The 14253-nt window shown below is 32.0% G+C and overlaps 3 protein-coding genes across 4 annotated transcripts; 2 read left to right on the top strand and 1 right to left on the bottom strand.

Annotated features, from left to right (window-relative positions):
• Window positions 1-1189: 1189 nt before the first annotated feature.
• On the top strand, window positions 1190-1899 carry LOC112416762 (transcription factor bHLH93-like). Its single transcript, XM_024771246.2, is given in 2 exon segments — window positions 1190-1454; window positions 1456-1899. Coding segments are annotated over 2 exon segments (528 nt in total). The 5' UTR covers window positions 1190-1220; the 3' UTR covers window positions 1750-1899.
• Window positions 1599-12226, top strand: LOC11435890 (O-glucosyltransferase rumi). 2 transcript variants are annotated; one of them, XM_039827641.1, is made up of 8 exons: window positions 1599-1731; window positions 2001-2220; window positions 2320-2484; window positions 9554-10101; window positions 10479-10671; window positions 10756-10820; window positions 11109-11319; window positions 11790-12226. In XM_039827641.1, exons 2-8 carry the CDS (start codon window positions 2218-2220, stop codon window positions 12051-12053), a joined length of 1449 nt encoding a protein of 482 aa, XP_039683575.1. In that variant the 5' UTR covers window positions 1599-1731; window positions 2001-2217; the 3' UTR covers window positions 12054-12226. The 2 variants fall into 2 exon arrangements, with proteins under 2 accessions (XP_039683575.1, XP_003623906.3); XM_003623858.4 differs by having other exon boundaries at window positions 2024-2220.
• LOC11435889 (uncharacterized) lies at window positions 2729-6390 on the bottom strand. The gene is made up of 2 exons (XM_003623857.4): window positions 5695-6390; window positions 2729-3700 (listed from the first exon to the last, which is right to left on the bottom strand). Exons 1-2 carry the CDS (start codon window positions 6253-6255, stop codon window positions 2939-2941), a joined length of 1323 nt encoding a protein of 440 aa, XP_003623905.2. The 5' UTR covers window positions 6256-6390; the 3' UTR covers window positions 2729-2938.
• Window positions 12227-14253: the final 2027 nt, after the last annotated feature.

Here is a 14253-nt window from a genome sequence, read left to right on the forward strand (position 1 = left end):
CGAGTATGAAATTGAATTGTCCGACTTGATAGAATGACTTTGAATGTGTCTACCACATGAATGCAGAAAATCCTTAACCGCGAGGGAGTCCAATACAAAAAAGATAGTGTTAGAAAGTAGGTGTTAGAGTGAGCATTGGTACACAATATATATTTAGTACATATAATTACTTATCATAGCATTATTTAACCAAACTTGAAACTCCTCCCATTTTGTTCAACTTCATCCCATTGTTAAAGACTTTTCTGTTTGGTTTTTCTTTAGGGTCTGTTTGGTTCGCGGGTTTTGAAGGGGAGGGGAGGGGAAGGGAGGGAATATTTTAAAAATTTTGTGTTTTGGTTCAATTTTTAGAAGGGGAGGGGAGCAAAATCCCTCATAAGTTAATTTATTGCTCCCCCTCAAATTGGAGTTTTTTGGAGGGGAGGGGAGGGAAAGAGAGATGAGTTAATGCAATTTTAATTACATTGACATAATTATCCTCATGTTTATTTTTAAATGATAAATCCGTCCTTATTAAAAATTTAAGTGTTTTCAACATATTACTTATTACCATCTTTTTTGTAACATGCCAATGTCAATTTTTTTTTTATACCGAGAACTGCATATTCTTGTCTTCTAATTTTTTTTTTTACGTGAATTCACTTTTTTGACTAACGTTGCTTTTATTTTTTTTATTTTGATATATTTATTTTATAGTTTTTAATTGTATTATATATTAAAACATAATTAATAAAATTTGTAGAAGATTTTTTATAAATATATTTTAAAAATAATTTCTAACAATAAATTTTTTATAAATATTTTTATATTGTACTAGATTATTTTAGAAGTGCTCTAATATTTATGAATACCTAATATTTTGTTAAAACTTTTGTGTTTGATTATTTATGGAGTTTTTGGTTACGAGTTTTTATGTTTAAATTTTTATGAAGTGAATAATATAAAAATCATAATATTGTTTTAAGGTTAGAGGGATAAAAAAGTAATTTGGTTTTAAAATCCCTCCCCTCCCCGTACGAACCAAACACATATTTAATTAAAATCTCTTCACTCCCCTTCCCTCCCATCATTTGAATCAAACATATATTTAATTGATATATCTCCCCTTCCATTCCTTCCCTTTCCATCCGTTCCATTAAAACTCCTCCCCTCCCCTCCATTGAACCAAACGGAGTCTTAGTTTATTCATAGTTCACAAAAGTGGGAAAAGAGAGAGAAAAATGGAACTTGGTTTTCTTGAGGAGCTACTAGCTCCAAGAAAAGACACATGGAATACTTTATCCAATGGTTTGAATGAGTTACTACTCCCTAATGGTTGGACCTTTGACTCATTTGATGAAAATCTTCTCATCAATCCATCTTTAAACCCTTCATTTGCTTCATTCTCAACACCATTAGACCATAGATTTGAATGTCCTTATGGAACTGATGCATCATCATATCCTTATCTATCTTGATTGATTCTCAGTTCCTGAGTTTGATGATTCAGCACCACTTTTACCACAACAAGAAAGTATTGAAGAGTTTGGATTTGTTGGAAGTGAGAACAAGAGTTTGGAACAAAGTAAAATCAGCTGCAAAGTTGAGGAACAAGTTAGTGAGACTCCAGTTTTTAACATGGGTTTGTGTGATGAGAAAAAAGCCAAATCCAAAAGGGTTGAAAGGAGAAGAAGAAAGCGTTTGAATGACAGGCTTTCCATGCTTAGGTCAATTGTACCTAAGATCAGCAAGGTGATTCAATATATATAATGTCTATGTTTTATGTTGTCTGGCTCCGACACTTCAGATTGAAGATATGTCTGGTGTTTGACACGACACCGATATATATAATTATGTTCAGTTATTCTTTTTTGTCAAATTATTATCGGTGTCAAGCATTAGTGTTGTGTTTGGTGTTAATGTAAATGCTCATAGTATGTATATGCATGTGTGTTTTATTTTTGGTACAAATGTTAGTGTTTTTTTACCTTATTCTTATGATGTTATATCTCATTGAATAGAAGTCAATTAAGCTTCTCAACAGGTATTTGGTGTTTGATTTTGATATAAATGTATTTGAGCTAACAAGAAAATGTGACATCAATTCTTGGAGATACAATTGATTACATGAAAGAGCTTCTAGAAAGGATTAGTAAGTTACAAGAAGAAATGGAGGAATAAGGAACAAATCAGATAAACATTTTAGGAATTTCTAAGGAGTTAAAGCCAAATGAAGTAATGGTAAGAAATTTCCCCTATCCTTGAACAACTAATGCATAATCATAGACCAAGTTCATGAATAAATGTAATCAATGTAATGTTCTTTTCTTTTTCTTTTAGTTTGATGTTGAGAGAGAGCAGGACACAAGAATCAGTATCTGCTGTGCCACAAAGCCAGGATTGTTACTGTCAACAGTGAACACATTAGAAGCATTAGGCCTTGAGATTCACCAGTGTGTTATAAGCAGTTTCAATGATTTTTCATTGCAAGCATCTTGCTCAGAGGTTAGTAATTGTATTACTGCATGTTCGGATGGATATCGAATTTGGCAGAATTACACTGTGTCACTGTCATTTTACTAAAAACTATGCTATTGAGCTTTAAGTATATGGTTGATTTCACTGCGGTAAAATTAATTCCAAAGGGTTATTGATTATGAAAAGTTTTTTATTAACTTTCAAGCAAAGTACCTAGACTGATACAAGACAGTAATCATTGCTCTATAGCCTAATCTAAATGCATTACATCTAAAAAATTCTCATTGCCGTATTACAATGGAAGTTTGGAACAACAAAAAAGCGGATTGCTTCTTTTTATTAACTACTACAAGTAATGCTACATCTACAAAACTTGGGATTTCCAAAAACTAGATTTTGACTAGCTACAATGCCTAAAACTTCAAAAGAAACTGTACATGCAATTCTTCAACAAGTTTCAGTCAATTAGCTCGAGAAGAGCCTATGGGCTTTCACCTTCAACTCCAATGTCATCGTCATTGTCGTCGTCAGAACTACAAGTGTCGCCCATGAAATTGATTTGGGATTGCTGAAATTTATTGATAGCATCTCTAGCTTCAGAAACCAATGCAACTTTTGCAGCTTTAACAACATCAGTTTTCCGAATGCCTTTTCCTTCTCCAGCTACAGATTTGTTTGTCCATGTAGATGCTGCTCTTCTCCTAAGGTCCCTAAATCTTAATTGATTGACATATTTTTCATGTTGCACCTTGTTCTTTACTTGCTTTAGCACAGGTGGACTAGCAAGATCTTTAACACCTGATGAGCCACTAAATCTAGAAAGAGACTTCTTATGAATTGAAGATGATGACGATCTCTCATTGCAAATTTGTAGGAACCCTTGATTTTCCTTTTGTTGCTTGGGAGTACAAAGTTCTTCACTAGGCAGAATAGCATTAGTAGAAAAATCAATGTTGGGTTCAAGAACAGAAAATATGTCCCCTTTATGATTTTGATCAACTTTAAGATGGCGCTGTAGCAGATTCTCAATAGACTTCTGAGCTACGATGCTCTTTGGTTTGAGAATATTTGATTTGCCGGCCTTCTTTCCAGTAGGTATGAGCAGTTTACTTGCAGATATTGAGAATCGATGAAGGGGTGATGAGTCAATTGCCTTTGCCCTTGATCGAGGCTGACATTGAGGTGGTGTGTGGAAGTCGTGGTGAACTCTATCGAAGCAATCTTGTTTAGACTTCCCAGGTACCTGCAACAGATTTTGTACAGCAATTTCAATGACCAGAGCAAATTAGCACATATGCACTTATCTGGCAATCAATTAACCATCAACAAATTAGAATTTTATTACAATTTTCTTTGTGATGGTTACAAATAACAATCATTAACCAGTAATCCGAAAAGTTAAAGTGATTCTGTCATTTCATAAAGATGTATGAATGGTTTTATATCTAACATATCCCCCCATGCAATTGAAAGCTTAACCTCTGAATAATGCAAATGCTCGCCTAGATAGATCACTTGGTCATGGAAACTCTAATATCATATCATAAATAAACTATTCCAAAAACGATATTCGATAGACATGAAAGATTTCATATTATTTTTTTTTAATTTTTTAAGGTTTCATATTTTATATTTAACAGTTACCTTTAGGAAATAAACACAAAGAAAGCTTTTCTATAACAACAGCATATTAGAAACGGTTTACATCCCAAACATCGAGATCCAACAGTTATCATACTGGATATTGTGCAGCCTCCATAAAATCATTGGATCAAACACTATAATTAGATCCAACCGCACTCTGTGCAGCTCTACCACTGTAAGCCCTGCTGCAATGCCATCTTTATCATTGTGTGCCACATCGCAGCGGCTGGACTGTTTTCAAGTGATATTTCAAGCAATGTATTAAAAGAACAACAAAACAAAGGCATAAGATAAGGTAGTGATAAACCAAAGTCATCGTCTTTGAGGGCAAATGGTGAATCACTCAGAAGTTTCAAATCTCACAATTGGAGACTAATCCGCTCTGACTCTTCGGACACGGCCTTTCTATAAACACCAACTAGTTTGAACCTAGGACACATGATCCAACTATTTACCAACTGTGTTGAACTTTGTTGATCCTTGACGGGTTCCATAGTATGCCAAAAAAAGTTTAGCTTACTGAAGCCATTTAGACACATCAACAACAACAACCAAGTCTTATCCCACTAAGTAGGGTCAACTACGTGAATTAAACAAAGCCATAAACAATATGTTATATATTAAATCTCTATCAAACTCACTAATCACTAGGTTTTTCTTAATAATTTCTCATATAGTATTTCGAGGTCTTCCTCATTTGGACACATAATTCTATAAAATAGTCATACATGAATAATTAACTTCGTTTTTACTTAAGATTCTTCTCCAACTACAGATATTTTTCATAGATTCAACAGTTCTACAACGACTACACTGTGTGCAACTCTACCGTTGTAAACCCTGATGCAATGCCTTCTATAAAACCATTGGATTAAACACTATAATTAGATTTGATAGTTCTACAGCGACCACCACACTATGTGCGACTCTACCGCTGTAAGCCCTGCTGTAATTCCTTGCTTATCATTGTGTGCAGCATCACAGCGGCAGCACTGCTTTCACATACATTTCAAACAAAAGTATTTGTTCCCTAACATTGAAAAAAACTACAAAACAATGGCATAAGATAAGTCCGTGACAAACCAATATCGTCATCTTTGAGCGATTATTTTTGAGCAAATGGTTAATCACCCAGAAATTTCAAATCTCACAATTGCAGACTAATCCGCTCTGAGATTAAGGCATCACCTGTGTTTTGACTCTCCTGAGAAGACCTTTCTATACAAACACACTACTAACTAGTTTAAACCTAGGACACGTTATCTAGTTATTTACTAATAGTGTTGAAGCTTGCTGATACTTGACGAATTTCATAGTATACCGAACAAATTTAGCTTACTGAAGTCATTGAACACATCAACAACAACAACCAAACCTTATCACACTAAATATGGTCGACTACATGGATCAAATAAAGCCATAATATTATGTCACATATCACATCTCTATCCAACCCATTAATCTTCTTAATAGTATCTCATATAACTTAACAATTTCCGATCAAATATTCATACATGAATGATTAAATTTGCTTTCACTTAAAATCAATTCTTGTTCTAAAATTGCAATCTTACATACAGAGGGATAACATACCAGTTTTGAAACGTTCTTCCAGAAATGTGGACTAGGCTTTGCAGTAAAATAAGCCGTTCGCAGAGCCAATTCTTGTTCCTTAGTCCACCCTTCTGCAACTTCACCACCAACGCGCTTTCTCTTCCTTTTCACACCACATTCAACTTCTTCCTTCCTCAAGTCTTCCACTATTTCACAACCATCGTGCTTCCTTTTCCCTTCTTCTTCTCCACCTTCAATCTCTTCCTTCTTCCCCCCTTCCTCAATTCCATGGCCACCACGCTTTCTTCTCCTTTTTCTACCACCTTCAACCACAACTCCCTCATCACAGGAACCAAATTCACTCACTTTAACATCATTTTTGTTGGAGAATCTAGGAGATCGTCTACGTGACGGAACTTCATGGCTCAAATTGGGTGATTTTCTTACCCTAACGGTTTTGGATCTTGACTGGGTTGAAGATTTGTTAGTGGAATTGGGTTTTGGGGTTGTGGGGTTGTTGTTTTCATGGAGGAGGACGAGTCTCGGTGATCTTCGTGGGGCGCCAGGTGGGTACACGACGGTGGGGTTTCTGTTTGGCATTTTCACAAACACTTGGTAGGGACGATGATTCTACTGAACAGAGAGGAAATAGCTCGTTGTTGTTTTTGAGAGGGAATATCGTGCAATCAAACCTGATGTGATTGTAAGAATGGGAATGAACACAAAGCAAATGAGAAGTTTTACTGTGAAAATATAATTTTATCCTTAAATCATTTTTTAAATATTTATATTTATCTAATTAAATTAAGTATCAGTAAATTTTAATTTTGAAATGGTCTAAACAGAATATGTATTGGTTTTTGAAGGAAGAGGTGGAATGTTGTAAAAAAGAAAACAAGATAAGAAAAAAGAAAAATGTTTCGTAAAAATCAAATAAATGTTTTCAATTTTATAAATTACAAATATTACATTATTAATAAAAAAGAAAAATAAAATTTAGAGATACTTTTTATTCATTATTAATAATAAATAAATTGTAAAAGAATCATGATTTTTTTTCAATAATAAAAGAATAATGTTAATTGATAGAAATAAGTTTAAAAAATGTCATTCAAATATTATATAATTAATATTTTTCATCTATTGTTTTGAACAAGGTTTTTCATCTATTTTATTTTCAATATGGGAGGATTATTTTTATTGTAGGTTCTACACATTTTTTCCATTTTTTCATGGTCAAATTATTAAATTGTGTGGGGTCCACAATAAAAACTAATCCACCTAAATTAAGAAGAAACAAAGAAATAGATGATATTCCTTAAAAAAAAATAATAATAGATGGTATATAATCAAATGGACAAAAATAAAAGTATAACAATTAACTAGTTATATAATACCTTGTAAAAAAAAAAAAACTGGTTATATAATATTTTATTGATGTTTTTTTCTTTTGTTTTTAGGAGCATATTTTATTGTTGTTGTTTATCTTATTTTTATATATTATTATATTTTACAATTTATAACTAACAATTAGGCATGACAACAAAACTCGTGTTAATGGATATCTGCCCAAACCAATCCCGATTTGATTGGGTTTAGGTATGAGTTTGAGTTTTTCCCGATTTCAAAATACGGGTACGGGACGGATAGCGGGGATATATATATATATATCCACCCCGAACCCATACTCAAACCCTACCCGACTGTAGAAAGGTCATATTTTTGTTTTTGTTGAGGGGGTTGATAATTATATGGCATGTTATTTGGTTTGATAATTGTCATGATATAAAAACTTTTATTGATAGTTAAAGGAGCAATCGAATTATTCGGTAAGAAAATGTTAAAATGAGCGCAAATTGTTGAATAATACATTACAACATTACCATTGAAGCTTAAAAAAACTTTTTTTTTTAATTAAAAAAAATTGATTCACTATGGGAACGGGGATGAGGCGGGAATACCTAAACCCATTGGGGACGGGGATGAGATTCAATTTCTCATCTCCGTTGGATATGGTAGGGTAACGACATGGGATTAGAGGATGGGGATGTGGGAGGCAAAACACGTCCCCACTCCGCTCTATTGCCATGCCGACTCACAATATGCATATGCATAAAAATATTTCTATGTTTGATTTTTTATTAATAAAATAATATATTTTTAATTGATTATTATGAATTATGTTTTTTTATTCTCTTTATTTTTTATTTTTTTGAGAGAACTCTATTTTTTTAATGCTTTATAAATTTTTAGTTTATTTTAATGAAATTGTTGAGTAATGATCATCTTCATTTTTCAAAATAAACGGATAATGCCACTTTTTTTTTTTTTTTTTGCATTTGTATAAGGACAATAATGTCATTCAACAAACACAACTCTATCTTTCCTTTCACTTTCCACTCATATCAAACGCTGAAACAATCATCTCATTTTCTATTAACTTTCTTCTTACTTTCTTTCCTTTAACAATCTTTCTTCTCACTTTCTTTAATAATCCAAACAATGCTTTGAGGTTTAAGAAAAGAAAACTGAGTTTTTTCTTCCGATCCAACTTGAAAGACAAAGAACGGGCTGTTTATGTTATGTCTCTATCAATTAAGTTAAGGTCGCAGGAAAATAATATATTTATACATAAATAGCCATTCTAATAATTTTTTTTAGGGATGTTCTAATAATATCTGTACGGGGTATCGATCCAATTTATTATATTTATATCTTTTTCAAAAGAAGGTATTGACCCAATATTTGTTTAGCAAATTAGGCAACATATTACATTGTTTCCAACAGGAAATATTTTCATATTTTGTTTTTAAGTGTATTCCCATATTTCTTGTCAAAACAATGATAATATAATAACTCTTATTAAATAAAATGATAATATAATAATTCTGAATCTCTGGTAGATATATTATGGTTGACTCCATTCTACACTTGTTGCATTTGGTTTGAATGTTTATGAAGCATAAGGTTAGCATGGTTAGATGGGTATTAGTGAGCACATTTTTCTTCATCAATTTGATTATTATAAGTTACCGTAACACCTACATCAGCCAGTTTGATCCTGTAAGTTTATCTTCAATTTCTTCATCTATTCTCTATTTTTATTTTTCTAAACAAATGACAAGATTTGGGTACATATTTGTCTACCAAATGAGATTTTGTGTGGGTACATGAAATTAAGGTTGTAACCTTCTGTTCATATAGAGGAGCCAATTTCTCACATACAAATGAAAATCAACCAAAAGGGTAGTAAACTATTTTTTGAATAAAATCTAAGTTTAAGGGGATAATGAGGTAGGTTTTTTCTTTCTTTCTTTTTTCTGAGCTTTATAAACAAATAAAAATATAGATATTGAGAGTGTTTCTTTGTTAGTATTGAATAGTCTATCGTTGATTTAATAAATTGAATGTCGCTATAACATTTTATCATCTAAGCTACACATACGAGAAAAAATAATGTTAAGAGAGTTTTATCTTTTTTAACGAGTGCGTTTGATTTGATTTAGATTAGTCAAGTTCATTTGAGGTTTCACACTTGATAAAGTGTTTTGTCTAAATTCTAAATCATTTTAATGATAACGTTTTACTCGCTTCATTTTTTTTCCAAAGCTTTTGTTCTTCTTTATTTGGTTTTTCAAAATTTTAACTAGTATTAATGATTATTTTGTCAAAAGCATCTAATTGCTTATTGTAGAGAAAAAAATATTTAAAATAAGATAATAAATAATTAAGTATTTATAGGAAAAAGAGTAAGAATTTCATAATAAACAACAAAAATTATTAGTTTTCGATAATCATTTTTAAGTTTGTCTTTTTAACTAATGTCCTTGGACACTATTTAACATTTCTCTAACGTTAATTAGATAGCAAAGTCATTTTACATCTTTTCTTTGATCAGTTCAAAACAAAAAGCACTTCACCTTCCAAAATTACAATCATCAAAAGGCAACAAACACAATTCACACTAAACTGCTTTAATGGAAGCATGACAAGAACATGCCAAAAGGATCATCATCCAATTCAAGCATTTCATCAAGATCAAGATCCATCATCATCTACATCAACATGTCCAGAGCACTTTAGATGGATTCATGAAGATTTGGAACCATGGAAGAGTACAGGAATCACAAGGGAAACGGTGGAAAGTGGAAAAAATATTTCACAGCTTAGAATTGTGATTAAAAAAGGAAAAGCTTATGTAGAAACATATGCAGATTCATTTCAAACAAGGGATTTGTTCACTGTATGGGGAATAGTACAACTTTTAAGGTTGTACCCTGGGAGAGTACCAGATTTGGAGCTATTGTTTGAGACTGGTGATAGAACTGTATTGGATAAAAAAAGATTTCAAGGATCACAATCTGTGACACTACCACCTATTTTTAGTTATTGTGGACAAAATGATGCTCTTGATATTGTCTTTCCTGATTGGTCCTTTTGGGGTTGGTAAGTCTTCTCCATTCAATTTAGGTCATTACTTTTTGGGTTAATGGTGCTTTACCCTCTGTAATATAGATTATTTTTGATTTTTCCCCCTGTAAAATATCTATTTTTTTTGGAATATCTCCCTAATAGGTCATAAAAAAACGAAAAAATTCGGCAAAAAAAAAAAGCCGTTTTTTTATGACCTATTAGGGGGTATTCAAAAAAAAAAAAATTTTACAAGGGGTAAATTAAAAAAAAATTTTACAGGGGGAAAACAAAAAATAACCTATATTACAGGGGGGTAAAACACCATTAACCCTTACTTTTTTCACCTTATGAGATTCTCATGCATCTTATTCAGATTCTAAACTTTGAAATATTTCAACGTAAATTTGAAGGGCTGAGACTGGAATAAAACCATGGGAGAAAGTGTTGAAGGATATACAAGAAAGCAACAAGAAGATCACATGGAAGGATAGGATTCCCTATGCTTTTTGGAAAGGAAACACACATGTGTCCTCACAAAGGTATAAGCTTAGGCAGTGTAATGTCACAGACCAGCATGATTGGAATGCTCGTATATATTCAGTGGTAAATATATATAATTTATCAAATGAATAATATTATCAAATGTTTTATGAAAACTTGATTTTAATGAATATTGTTTGTTTTTAGCACTGGAATAAGGAAATTGAACATGGGTTCAATAGCACAAAACTAGAAGATCAATGTACACACAGGTAATTAAGTATCTAATAACTTTTTAATGCGTTTTTCATAACTTATTGCTATGTATTACGAATCATGATCTAAACAAAAGACATAGTTATACACAATTTTTTAACTCAATTGTTAATCTAAGATCAAAGATTAGACGATTTATAATATCCGCTAACAAAATAAGTTAAAATCTCAACTGTTAATTTGAAATCAGGGCGACGGAGTTACTAAACCAAATCAAAATCCAATACCTTTAGGTTTGTCACTTAGTAAATTGCTACATTTCTTGTGTTGCTTTTTTTATGAAGGTACAAGATTTACGTGGAAGGGAGATCATGGTCTGTGAGTGAAAAATATATAATAGCATGTGACTCAATGACATTGTTCATAAAGCCAAGATATTATGATTTCTTTACAAGAAGCCTAGTACCTTATAAGCACTACTGGCCCATCAACAAGCAAAACATGTGTCAAGATATTAAGTATGCTGTTGATTGGGGCAATACTCATCCAGGGAAGGTAATCCCTATATTCCTTCCCCTAATACTATAATATTTTCTCATATAAAATGTCAATACATGTCTATAAGTAAAGTTCAAATGATAAAAGATTGGAGAGACATTTGATATGTTGTGACGTAAGTTCGAATTCGCAATTCTCTATTTCTTTGCATTTAATCTGTGTTAATTTTGCCGCTAGAATCTTTAACACAAAAAAATGTCAATATAATATATTTTTGGTTAAATTATATTAGGAGTCATTTAAGTTTGAGGTTTGTAACAGATTGGTTTTAAGTTAGTATTTTAGTCGCACACAAGTCCTTTTAAGACTTCTAATAGATTTGTCGTTTAAGTTATTTTGGTCACACATAAGTCCTTTAAGTTTGTAAACGTTTTCAATTTAGTCATTCTGTTAATCAAAATTCAGTTAATTTGCTTCATAATTATTGTTAATCGTGGCTGAGATTTTTTTAATACATAATTCAACAGGCAGAAGAGATTGGCAGAGAAGGGACAAGATTCATAGAAGAGAACGTAAATATGAAATTGGTGTATGATTATATGTTACATCTATTGACTGAATATGCAAAGCTCATGAGATTTGAAGCAACCATACCTGCAGGAGCAGTTGAGGTTTGTTCTGAAAACTTGGCATGTCCAATGGGTGGTATATGGAGGGAGTTTATGGTTGAGTCCATGGTTAAGTCACCAAGTGATACACTTCCATGTACTATGTTTTCTCCTTATTTATGATTACAAACAAGGTATGAAAGGGTATATTAATTGTAGCCATTGTTGTAAACAATGAGCAGAAAATTATTTTGGCTGAAAGTAAGATATTCATTTATTCAAATATGTATATTACATCGAAAACAATACAAGGCTAAACGAGAAAAAGGATGTAGTTGAAAACAAACTCACAACAGTTAAGTTAATAACATAAAGCGACACAATATCTACAAAAGTGATACAAATAAAGTGATTGGAATACTTATATCTTAGAATTTATAGCCGTTATGCCCAAGTCAACATTAGTTGAATGTGTAATGAGTTGAAGTCCGTCTAACAATCTGAATGGAACAAATATTGTAAAAAGACAGGAAAATCAAACTATGACGTACTTACCTATCCTCGTACAACAATAAGTATTATGCCGGTTTCAAATAAAAAAGTATCAAACCACATAGACCACGCTTAGTTTCAATCATTCTTAAATTCACTGAAATTCTAAATTAAGGTTTGTAAAATTGTTTTGGTAGCAGGATTGCAAGCAAGTTAAGACAAGTTAGAGAAAGTTGTGTTGGGATTAGACTTAGATAATTTCACATCCAATGGTTCCTCTTAATCGATTGTATATTATTTATACATCAAATATAACTCCACGTGTCACTTAACGTACGTTTCCATCTTTGGATAATGACACAAACTCAATTGAATCAACTGACTTTTGATACTCGGTGGCAAAATAACTGATTGATTCAATGACATGTGACAGAATAGTTATACATGAATATAGACCTAATCAACATCTCTAAAGTATTAGCACCTATACATGGCTTAAACTACACCTGTTAGATAGCAAGACAATCTCTCACACTTAATAAATCGAAAGAATGTTTCCGGTGTGATCGTCGACAAAAACATTAAGAAATATATCTAAACTAAAGATTATATTAAATACATAAATCATATACAACCAAACAAACTAAGAGTGATACATCAGAATTCGAGATATTTACCTCTAATCTCAACACAAATGAGAGTTTAATTACCCGTGGAGAGCATAACACTAACAAAGAAAGGTTGATTGATGTTTGAGAAGCATGAACAAGCTTGTCTCCAAGCTTCCTAGCCCTCCAATGGTGGAATCGCGTATTCCTCTCTATTCTCTAAAATTTATTGTATTGCAAGGGATAACCCAAAATTTATGACCACACCCTGTCATACCCCAATTTTGGACCGTTTAAGATCGTTTGTCCGTATTTTAAAATGGTTCACGTTCCCTTTTATTCGTTTTTTTACCATTTAAAATTCGTGTTTCTTGTCTTTAGTCATTCAAAAAGTTTTTATTTTACATTTAAATCAACGTTTGCATTTCACAACAATTAAAACCGTCTCACTTTCATTTTTATGACGCATTTTTTGTTATATAGTCTTTTTAATCGTAACGGTCATGTCAAAAAAAAAAAGAGAAGGTCTAACCGTATTTTAAAAGTCGCATCTTTTTTTATTTTTATCATTTCAAACAAAATTTCGGCAGGGAGGTTACTTTGAAGTACCTCATTTGGTTCCGAAGGGACATTGTTTTTATTTTTATTTAATCTTCATCTTTATTTTTTTTTTATTTTATTTTCAAGAAAAAAGAGAAGACAGTCACGTAAGTGACTTTGGTCTTTCTTCTTCTTCTTCTTTTTTTTATTTGTTTATTTTTTATTTTTATTATTTTTGCTTTTTTTTGTTGTTTATTTTTATTTTTTGTCAAGTCTTTTTCTCCAAGTCTCAGCTGCAAGGGTAATTTGGTCATTTCAATGTATCAGAGACAAACCCTAATATTTTACTATAAATGGCCTGTCACTGCACTGTTCACGAGGTCAGAGAAAGTCAGTCACAATAATCAGCAATCACACTCATAAACAATCTCCAATTTTCTCTCTCCAAAATTTTGGATCAAAACCCAAAATTTCATGAACTCATATGAACAATATCAAGAACACATGAACCTCAATCATTTCCAGAAACACACAATAACAACATAAACACCTCAAATCAATACAAGTCCGAACCCAACAACACAAATCCGGATCTATATCACTACAAATCCGAATCATACAACAACCACAATAGCTCAGAAGCTAATAACCATAACAAATCCGAATCGAATAACAACAACAGCTCAGAATACCACAACAAACACGGCAACAGCTTAGAAGCTCAGATCGGACCAGAAACGACA

Source organism: Medicago truncatula, chromosome 7 (genome assembly GCF_003473485.1).
Source record: "Medicago truncatula cultivar Jemalong A17 chromosome 7, MtrunA17r5.0-ANR, whole genome shotgun sequence".
Taxonomy (NCBI): domain Eukaryota; kingdom Viridiplantae; phylum Streptophyta; class Magnoliopsida; order Fabales; family Fabaceae; genus Medicago; species Medicago truncatula.